At 41.8% G+C, this 12,559-nt stretch overlaps 1 protein-coding gene across 1 annotated transcript in view; it reads right to left on the bottom strand.

Moving 5' to 3' along the window:
• SLC30A3 (solute carrier family 30 member 3) overlaps positions 1 to 2,913 on the bottom strand; it is a 182,296-nt gene extending 179,383 nt beyond the window's left edge. The window contains exon 1 of the mRNA XM_063914925.1: positions 2,799 to 2,913. Coding sequence (XP_063770995.1) covers positions 2,799 to 2,872 — 74 coding nt within the window. The 5' untranslated portion in view covers positions 2,873 to 2,913. The remainder of the gene's footprint in view (positions 1 to 2,798) is intronic.
• Positions 2,914 to 12,559: the final 9,646 nt, after the last annotated feature.

Raw genomic sequence — 12,559 nt, 5'->3', positions numbered from 1 at the left:
ACAGGGTGACATCAGGGTGATGGGAGCAGGGTGTATACAGGTTGACATCAGGGTGATGGGAGCAGGGTGTATACAGGGTGACATCAGGGTGATGGGAGCAGGGTGTATACAGGGTGACATCAGGGTGATGGGAACAGGGTGTATACAGGGTGACATCAGGGTGATGGGAGCAGGGTGTATACAGGGTGACATCAGGGTGATGGGAGCAGGGTGTATACAGGGTGACATCAGGGTTATGGGAGCAGGGTTTATACAGGGTGACATCAGGGTGATGGGAGCAGGGTGTATACACTATACAGGGTGATATCAGGGTGATGGGAGCAGGGTGTATACAGGGTGACATCAGGGTGATGGGAGCAGGGTGTATACAGGGTGACATCAGGGTGATGGGAGCAGGGTGTGTACAGGGTGACATCAGGGTTATGGGAGCAGGGTGTATACAGGGTGACATCAGGGTGATGGGAACAGGGTGTATACAGGGTGACATCAGGGTGATGGGAGCAGGGTGTATACAGGGTGACATCAGGGTGATGGGAGCAGGGTGTATACAGGGTGATATTAGGGTGATAGGAGCAGGGTGTATACAGGGTGATATTAGATTGATGGGAGCAGGGTGTATACAGGGTGATATTAGGGTGATGGGAGCAGGGTGTATACAGGGTGATATTAGGGTGATGGGAGCAGGGTGTATACAGGGTGATATTAGATTGATGGGAGCAGGGTGTATACAGGGTGATATTAGGGTGATGGGAGCAGGGTGTATACAGGGTGACATCAGGGTGATGGGAGCAGGGTGTATACAGGGTGATATTAGGGTGATGGGAGCAGGGTGTATACAGGGTGATATTAGGGTGATGGGAGCAGGGTGTATACAGGGTGACATCAGGGTGATGGGAGCAGGGTGTATACAGGGTGACATCAGGGTGATGGGAGCAGGGTGTATACAGGGTGATATTAGATTGATGGGAGCAGGGTGTATACAGGGTGATATTAGGGTGATGGGAGCAGGGTGTATAGGGTGATATTAGGGTGATGGGAGCAGGGTGTATACAGGGTGATATTAGGGTGATGGGAGCAGGGTGTATACAGGGTGATATTAGGGTGATGGGAGCAGGGTGTATACAGGGTGATATTAGATTGATGGGAGCAGGGTGTATACAGGGTGATATTAGGGTGATGGGAGCAGGGTGTATACAGGGTGACATCAGGGTGATGGGAGCAGGGTGTATACAGGGTGACATCAGGGTGATGGGAGCAGGGGGTATACAGGGTGATATTAGGGTGATGGGAGCAGGGTGTATACAGGGTGACATCAGGGTGATGGGAGCAGGGTGTATACAGGGTGATATCAGGGTTATGGGAGCAGGGTGTATACAGGGTGACATCAGGGTGATGGGAGCAGTGTGTGACTATGGTGACATCAGGGTTATGGGAGCAGGGTGTATACAGGGTGACATCAGGGTGATGGGAGCAGGGTGTATACAGGGTGACATCAGGGTGATGGGAGCAGGGTGTATACAGGGTGACATCAGGGTGATGGGAGCAGGGTGTATACAGGGTGACATCAGGGTGATGGGAGCAGGGTGTATACAGGGTGACATCAGGGTGATGGGAGCAGGGTGTATACAGGGTGATATTAGGGTGATGGGAGCAGGGTGTATACAGGGTGATATTAGGGTGATGGTAGCAAGGTGTATACAGGGTGGTATTAGATTGATGGGAGCAGGGTGTGGGATGTATACAGATTGACACAGTGTAGGGTAACCTGGGTGAGACAGGTGATGTCGGGTGTAGTACGGTATATACTGTAAGTATATAAATACAGGATGGCTACAGTAGGGAAAGCCGGGTGAGAGGAATAATATCGGGTGTATATATAGGGTGAAGTGTAGGAGTCCGGGTTACCATATGGGGTGTAGTACTCTGGTGTATGTTCGGAACCTAATATTTTTTGTGAAATATTCTGTTGGTGTATATAATTGGGGTGTAGGATGCCGGGTGTATATAATTGGGGTGCAGGATGTCGGGTGTATATAATTTGGGTGCAGGATGACGGGTGTATATAATTGGGTATAGGACTCCGGGTATATATGTGTGCACAGTATATATAAAGGATGCCGGGTGTATATATGGAGATGGGATGCCGGGTGTATATGGGGTGGGTGTATATGGAGTGTACTGTATGTATATGTATATATATATATATATATATATATATGTAGATGCCGGGTGTATATAGATATATGTAGATGGAGGTGTAAATATGGGGTGTATATAGATATATGTAGATGCCGGGGTGTATATGGGGTGGGTGTATATGGAGTGTACTGTATGTATATGTATATATATATATATATATATATATATATGTAGATGCCGGGTGTATATAGATATATGTAGATGGAGGTGTAAATATGGGGTGTATATAGATATATGTAGATGCCGGGTGTATATAGATATATGTAGATGTCGGGTGTATATGGGGTGTATATAGATATATGTAGATGCCGGGTGTATATAGATATATGTAGATGCCGGGTGTATATAGATATATGTAGATGGCGGGTGTATATGGGGTGTATATAGATATATGTAGATGGAGGGTGTATATGGGGTGTATATAGATACTGTATATGTAGATGCCGGGTGTATATAGATATATGTAGATGCCGGGTGTATATGGATATGTGTAGATGGCGGGTGTATATAGATATATGTAGATGGAGGGTGTATATAGATATATGTAGATGCCGGGTGTATATGGGGTGTATATATAGAGAGAGGGTGTTGGGGGGTACCGGGGCATCCTGAGGCTGCTCCGGGCGCTGCTCCCCACCAGTCTCCGGGTCTCTGAGTCGCCCCCCGGCTCCATCCTCCCATGTCCCGCCGGCTGACGTCCGTTGTGTCCCGGAGTGACGGGCAGAGGTGACCCCGCAGCGCGCGATGTACTATGCGGGATCTGCAGCTGTGATCCGGGGGAGACTGCGGCGATGTGCTGGCGATGCGGAGCCGCCTCTCATCAGGCTGATTAGTAAATCGCTGGATTCTGCTGCAGCCCGATGTCTGTATGTATGTATATTATATATACCCCCTATATACTATATACCGTATATATATATATATATATATATATATATATACTTCCTATATACTATATACCCCTCTCTCTCTCTCTCTCTCTCTCTCTCTCTCTCTCTCTATATATATATATATACACCCTATATACCTTTAAATCCTATATCCGTCGATATACCCCTGTATACTATATCTATTTTTATCCTGTATACTATATCTATCTATATACCCCTGTATACTATATCTATATACCCCTGTATACTATATTTATATACCCCTGTATACTATATCTAGCTATATACCCCTGTATACTATATTTATTTTATCCTGTATACTATATCTATCTATACACCCCTATATACTATATCTATATACCCCTGTATACTATATCTATTTTATCCTGTATACTATATCTATCTACAGTATATACCCCTTTATACTATATCTATATACCCCTGTATACTATATTTATATACCTCTGTATACTATATTTATATACCCCTGTATACTATATCTAGCTATATACCCCTGTATACTATATTTATTTTATCCTGTATACTATATCTATCTATACACCCCTATATACTATATCTATATACCCCTGTATACTATATCTATTTTATCCTGTATACTCTATCTATCTATCTATCTATCTATCTATCTATCTATCTATCTATCTATCTATCTATCTATCTATCTACCCCTGTAAGTGTATACTATTTCGATTTTATCCTGTATACTATATGTATCTATATATCCCTGTATACTATATCTATCTATATACCCCCTGTATACTATATATATATATATATATATATATATATATATTTACCCCTGTATACTATATCAATCTATATACCCCCTGTATGCTATATATATCTATTTAACCCTGTATACTATATCTATCTATATACCCCCTGTATACTACATCTATATACCCCCTGTATACTATATCTATTTATATACCACTGTATTCTACATCTCTCTATATACCCCTGCATACTATATCTATTTATATACCCTCTGTATACTCTATCTATATACCCATATATACTAAATATATCTAATTACCCCTGTATACTATATATTTTTTATCCTGTATACTATATCTATCTATATACCCCTGTATGCTATATCTATATACCCCTGTATTCTATATCTATCTATATACCCCTGTATACTTGTATACTATATCTATTTTATCCTGTATACTATATCTATCTATATACCCCTGTATACTATATCTATCTATATACCCCCTGTATACTATATCTATCTATATACCCCCTGTATACTATATATATATATATATATATATAATATATATATTTACCCCTGTATACTATATCTATCTATATATCCCCTGTATACTACATCTATATACCCCCTGTATACTATATTTATATACCACTGTATTCTACATCTCTCTATTTACCCCTGCATACTATATCTCTCTATATACCCCTGTATACTACATCTATCTAATTACCCCATGTATACTACATCTGTCTATATACCCCTGTATACTACATCTATCTATATACCCCTGTATACTATATCTATATACCCCGTGTATACTATATCTATCTATATACCCTGTATACTATATCTATCTATATACCCCTGTATACTATATTTATATACCCGTCTACTATATCTATCTATATACCCCCTGTATACTATATCTTACTATATACCCCCTGTATACGATATATATACCCCTGTATACTATATCTATCATTAGGCCCCCTGTATACTACTTCTATATACCCCCTTTATACTATATCTATATACCACTGTATTCTACATCTCTCTATATACCCCCTGTATACTATATCTGTATACACCTGTATACTATATCAATCTATATACCCTCTGTATACTATATCTATCTATATAACCCCTGTATAGTATATCTATCTATTTACCCCCTGTATACTATATCTATCTATATAACCCCTGTATAGTATATCTATCTATATACACCCTGTATACTATATCTATCTATATAACCCTGTATAGTATATCTATCTATATACGTATACTATATCTATCTATATAACCCTGTATAGTATATCTATCTATATACACCCTGTATACTATATCTATATAACCCTGTATAGTATATCTATCTATATACACCCTGTATACTATATCTATCTATATAACCCTGTATAGTATATCTATATACACCCTGTATACTATATCTATCTATATAACCCCTGTATAGTATATCTATCTATATACACCCTGTATACTATATCTATCTATATAACCCTGTATAGTATATCTATCTATATACACCCTGTATACTATATCTATCTATAAAACCCCTGTATAGTATATCTATCTATATACACCCTGTATACTATATCCAGTGGCGTAACTAGCAAAGTGAGGAATCTGTGCTTCGAAGGCGCACGCCGCAAAAAGGGGGTGTGACCTTGCGGAAATGGGCGTGGCTTTGCATAAAGGGGTGTGGCGTTGCAGGAAAAGACTACCTCATGACCCAGTTTTGCAACCTGCACGCCCAGACGTTGGCCACCACAGGAAAAAAAATAAATCCTGATTCATTCCCCTTACATTATTTGTCATTTTTCCTCCTTATAGTAATGCCCAGTATACATTATGCCACACACTGCAATGGCCCTTACACATTATGCCACACACTGTAATGCCCCCGACACATTATCTCACACACCGCAATGTCCGTGATACATTATGCCACACACCGCAATGCCCGTTATACATTATACCACATACCACAATGCCCGTGATACATTATGCCACATATCGCAATGCCCGTTACACATTATGCCACACACCGCAATGCCCATTACACATTATGCCACACACCGCAATGCAGAGGCGTAACTAGGGTAGGGCGAGTGGGGCACATGCCCTGGGTACCTTGGCAGGCCCAGCAGAGGCCCCCCCACCCACCGGCGGCGGCCAGGGCATCATGCCCCACTCGCCCGCGTCACGCCGCAATGTGAGAGGAGGAGAGCGCAGGCACTGTGGGGCATGTATCTGGCACTGTGGGGCAATGTATCTGGCACTGTGGGGCAATGTATCTGGCACTGTGGGGCATTGTAACTGGCACTGTGGGGCATGTAACTGGCACTGTGGGGGATTTTCAGTGGCCACACCCCTTCTGTTTTTTTGTTTTTGTTTGTTTTTTTGGGGGAGGGCGCCGCCACTCTTTATCTTGCCCTGAGCTCCGAAAACCCTAGTTACGCCTCTGCCGCAATGCCCATTACACATTATGCCACACACCGCAATGCCCATTACACATTAAGTCCTACAGTAAGGCTTCTAATTACTTTTAAATTACCTGCTCGTTGCCAGGGGTTTCATGCTCTTGGTTCCATGCACGGTGCCAGGGGTTTCATGCTCTTGGTTCTATGCTCGTTGTCAGGGGTTTTCATGCTCATGGTGTCATGCTCGTTGTCAGGGGTTTCATGCGCTGGGTGTTATGCTTGTTGCCAGGGGTGTCATGTGCTGGGTGTCAAGCTTGTTGCCAGGGGTTTCATGCACTGGGTGTCATGCTCATTGCTAGGGGGTTATGCTTGTTGCCAGGGATTTCATGAGCTGGGTGTTGTGTTTGCAACCAGGGGGTAATGCTTGCTGCTTGTTGCTAGGGGTGTGCTCCCAGTGCCACATATGCCCCTGGTGCTATATATTCCCCCAAAGTGCCAGATAAAAATATGGGGGGGGGGGGATGCGCATATTTGGCACATGGTGGGGGGGATATTTGGCACTGGGGGCAAATGTGTAGCTGGCACTGGGGGGCATATGGGGCACTGGGGGCATATGTGCTTCTGGCACTATGCCCCCCCCCCCTCCCCCAGTGCCAGGTACACTCCCTCCCCCGCTGCTGTGCGGGAATAAGCCGGAGGGCACAGCGCGCGCCTCTCCTGGCTGGTTCCGTTCTGTGTTTCCAGCAGCATGTCAGTCAAATGAAGTGACGGTTTGTGAGCCAATCAGAGCTTGCGGACCGGCAGCTGCGGCCCCTGATTGACTGCCGGTCCACTGAGCTCTGATTGGCTCACAAACCGGCACTTCATTTAACAGACACGCCGCCGCCACAGGAGACCCAGGAGGGACACAGAGGAGAGGCGCGCGCTGTGCCCTCCTGCTCCTTCCCGGACTCACAGCAGCAATCAGTGGCGGCGCCCCCGCAGCCCTGCACCTCCAAGCGTCCGCAGTGGCTGCGGGGGCGGGAGTTACGCCACTGACTACATCTGTCTATATACACCCTGTATACTATATCTATATACCCCCTGTATACTACATCTATCTATATACCCCCTGTATACTACATCTATCTATATACACCCTGTATACTATATCTATCTATATTCCCATGTATGCTATATCTATATACCCCCTGTATACTACATCTATCTATATACCACTGTATTCTACATCTCTTTATATACCCCCTGTATACTATATCTATTTATATACCACTGTATGCTACATCTATTTATATACCCCTGTATACTACATCTATCTATATACACCCTGTATACTACATCTATCTATATACCCATGTATGCTATATCTATATACCCCCTGTATACTACATCTATCTATATACACCCTGTATACTATATCTATCTATATTCCCATGTATGCTATATCTATATACCCCCTGTATACTACATCTATCTGTATACACCCTGTATACTATATCTATCTATATTCCCATGTATGCTATATCTATATACCCCCTGTATACTACATCTATCTATATACCACTGTATTCTACATCTCTCTATATACCCCCTGTATACTATATCTATCTATATACACCCTGTATACTATATCTATCTATATTCCCATGTATGCTATATCTATATACCCCCTGTATACTACATCTATATACACCCTGTATACTATATTTATCTATATTCCCATGTATGCTATATCTATATACCCCCTGTATACTACATCTATCTATATACCACTGTATTCTACATCTCTCTATATACCCCCTGTATACTATATCTAATTATATACCACTGTATGCTACATCTATTTATATACCCCTGTATACTACATCTATCTAATTACCCATTGTATACTACATCTATCTATATACCCCCTGTATACTACAACTATCTATATACCACTGTATTCTACATCTCTCTATATACCCCCTGCATACTATATCTATATACACCTGTATACTATATCTATTTATATACCCCTGTATACTATATCTATTTATATACCCCTGTATACTATATCTATCTATATACCCCCTGTATACTATATCTATCTATATACCCCTGCATACTACATCTATCTAATTACCCCATGTATACTACATCTATCTATATACCCCTGTATACTACATCTATCTATATGCCCCACGTATACTACATCTATCTATATACCCCTGTATACTACATCTATCTATATACCCCTGTATACTACATCTATCTAATTACCCCATGTATACTACATCTATCTATATACCCCTGTATACTACATCTATCTATTTACCCCATGTATACTACATCTATCTATATACCCCTGTATACTACATCTATCTAATTACCCCTGTATACTATATCTATTTTTATCCTGTATACTATATCTATCTATATACCCCTGTATACTATATCTATATACCCCTGTATACTATATTTGTATACCCCTGTATACTATATCTAGCTATATACCCCTGTATACTATATTTATTTTATCCTGTATACTATATCTATCTATACACCCCTATATACTATATCTATATACCCCTGTATACTATATCTATTTTATCCTGTATACTACATCTATCTAATTACCCCATGTATACTATATCTATCTATATACCCCTGTATACTACATCTATCTAATTACCCCATGTATACTACATCTATCTATATACCCCTGTATACTACATCTATCTAATTACCCCATGTATACTACATCTATCTATATACCCCTGTATACTACATCTATCTAATTACCCCATGTATACTACATCTGTCTATATACCCCTGTATACTACATCTATCTATATACCCCTGTATACTACATCTATCTAATTACCCCATGTATACTACATCTATCTATATTCCCCTGTATACTATATCTGTCTATATACCCCTATATACTATATCTATCTATAGACCCCTGTATACTACATCTGTCTAATTACCCCATGTATACTATATCTGTCTATATACCCCTATATACTATATCCATCTATATACCCCTGTATATTATATCTATATATCCCCTGTATACTATATTTATCTATATACCCATGTACACTATATCCGTCTAAATACACCCTGTATACTATATCTATATACCCCTGTATACTATATGTATCTATCTATATACCCCATGTATTGTGTGTGTGTGTGTGTGTGTGTGTGTGTGTGTGTGTGTGTGTGTGTATATATATATATACTGTATATATATCCCTGTATACTATATCGATCTATATACACCCTGTATACTATATCTATATACTTCCTGTATGCTATATCTATTTACCTCCTATGTACTATATCTATATACCCCCTGTATACTATATCTATTTATATACGCCTGTATACTATATCTATTTACCTCCTGTATGCTTTATCTATATACCTCTGTATACTAAAAATTCTATATACATCTATATACTATATTTATCTACATACCCCTGTATACTATATATACCCTTGTATACTGCATCTATCTATATACCCCTGTATACTACATCTATAAACCTGTATACTATACTATATATACCCCCTGTATACTACATCTATATACCTCTGTATACTATATCTATCTATATACCCCCTGTATATATATATATATATATATATATATACACACCTCTGTATATTATATCTATATACCCCCTGTATGCTACATCTATATACCTTTGTATATTATATCTATCTATATACCCCCTGTATACTATATATATGTATCTATATACCCCATGTACTGTATAATATATCAATCTATATACCCCTGTATACGATGGGGGTAATTCAGATCTGATCACTGGGTTGCGTTTTTCGCTGTCCTGCAATCAGATATGAAATGATGTTTCCAGTGTGTGCGGTGTGTGTAGTGTGTGTAGTGTGTGCAGTGTGTGGTGTGTGTGGTGTGTGTGGTGTGTGCAGTGTGTGCGCAGCCCAGGACTTACCCCTACAGTGCGATACACACAGGCTGTTCGGACCGGAGCTGACGTCACACACCCGCCCTGACCACACTTGGGCACGCCTGCGTTATTCCTGACACTCCCAGGAAAGTCAGTTACCACCCACATACGCCCGCTTCCTGTCACTCAGCATGTGAACGCCCGTGCAATCGAAATTTTCGCATCAGCCCGTCGCTGGTCAGCGTTGCCTGTTGTTGCTTGGTGACGTGCATGCACATTGCAACGCATGCGCAATCTCTCACTGATTGCCCGCTATCTATCTATCTATCTATCTATCTATCTATCTATCTATCTATCTATCTATCCCTGCATACTGCATCAATATACCCTTGTATACAGTCTCTCTCTCTATATATATATCCCTATGTAATATATCTATATACCCTTGTATACTGCATTATATATATATATATATATATATATATATATATATGGAACCAAATCCACCCAAACATATAGATCAGAGGCAAGATCAGAGTCCGTCTCAGGACTTCCCGCCAGACTCTGATCCCAAAACAAGGCAAAACGTCATCATTCCGCTGCCAGATTCTCGTGGGTTTTGGATTCTATATAAGTCCCCGGTGATCGGCGCCATCTTTACTCCGGCATTGGAGAGTGTACTGGACGGACGTGTTCATCTGCAGTACTGGGTGTCGTGCCATGGTGTGGGGTGGGTACTCTGTCTGCTGTATCTGAAAGGGGTGCCATGTCTTCTGTACCAGTCCAGGGGTGCTGCTAAGTCTGCCGTATCAGTCCAGGGGTGCTGCTAAGTCTGCCGTATCAGTATAGGGGTGCTGCTAAGTCTGCCGTATCAGTCCAGGGGTGCTGCTAAGTCTTCTGTACCAGTCCAGGGGTGCTGCTAAGTCTGCTGTATCAGTCCAGGGGTGCTGCTAAGTCTGCCGTATCAGTCCAGGGGTGCTGCTAAGTCTGCCGTATCAGTATAGGGGTGCTGCTAAGTCTGCCGTATCAGTCCAGGGGTGCTGCTAAGTCTGCCATATCAGTCCAGGGGTGCTGCTAAGTCTTCTGTACCAGTCCAGGGGTGCTGCTAAGTCTGCCATATCAGTCCAGGGGTGCTGCTAAGTCTTCTGTACCAGTCCAGGGGTGCTGCTAAGTCTGCCGTATCAGTCCAGGGGTGCTGCTAAGTCTGCTGTATCAGTCCAGGGGTGCTGCTAAGTCTTCTGTACCAGTCCAGGGGTGCTGCTAAGTCTGCCGTATCAGTCCAGGGGTGCTGCTAAGTCTGCCGTATCAGTCCAGGGGTGCTGCTCTGTACACTGTATTAAGTCTCAAGCAGAGTAGCACCTCATTACCTAATTAAGGTGTGCAAACTAGGGCCCCTTCTCTTTGTAACTGATGTATTTATACATATTTCTGAAGGTAGGAGACACCTTCATCCTAATTTACACCCTGCCCCACCCACCCTCACTGATTTTAATAGTCTAGCACTTTGCCTGCATATGTAGAATGAGCGCACTGAGGTAAGACTCCTACATTTTGGTTTACTATGGCAGTCAATATTGGGGGGATTCTCTGGGGTGCGGGGCTCCCTGTGCCTGCCGTGGCTGGAGGTCCCTGGGGCATCACAATTTAACACTTTCATTACACTGTGGCACTTATAGTTTGTCTTATATATATATATATATATGTAACACTTTCACATCATTTTCTTTTACTCCTCACATTACTCACACATGCAGCAACAGCTGCTCCTACCTCTTTAACCCTATATTTTTATCACTCCTGCGATGCCCTGGGGTTGTCTGGCTGGGTGGCTCTGGGGTGTCCTGCCCCCCGGACCAGAAACCCTATAGTTAGTGTTAGGGACTTACCCAATGAGAGGCTACCTTGATGCGGTGGGTAAGCTCATAGCCCTGGCCAGGAATATGCTAAGTGCCTCTGGTTACTACAGGTTGAGCTAGTGTGAGACAGTGCACCTGCTACCTTTTCCCTCTGTACACTGTATTAAGTCTCAAGCAGAGTAGCACCTCACTACCTAATTAAGGTGTGCAAATTAGCGCCCACTTCCCTAGGGGTGCTGCTGATCCTGCTGTAGGAGTAATCTGTCCGTCCCAGTGTACAATGTAAATAATAATAGCTAAATACAAAAAGCCCAAAATTATAATTGCAAATATATATATATATATTGTTTGTGCTGTGTACTACACAATTTACATTTTATTTTTGTGATGCTGTCGGTGAAGGAAAACCGCAGTGTGTAATTATATATATATATATATCTATGATGTGGTCTTCACTCACCGCTATGATATTTCTGACTTCTCCAATTCCCCTTTTCCCCTCTCT

This window comes from Pseudophryne corroboree, chromosome 4 (assembly GCF_028390025.1).
Source record: "Pseudophryne corroboree isolate aPseCor3 chromosome 4, aPseCor3.hap2, whole genome shotgun sequence".
NCBI classification, from domain to species: Eukaryota; Metazoa; Chordata; class Amphibia; order Anura; family Myobatrachidae; genus Pseudophryne; species Pseudophryne corroboree.
The sequence above is the reverse complement of the archived record's forward strand: the minus strand, read 5'-3'. Positions and strand labels throughout refer to the sequence as shown.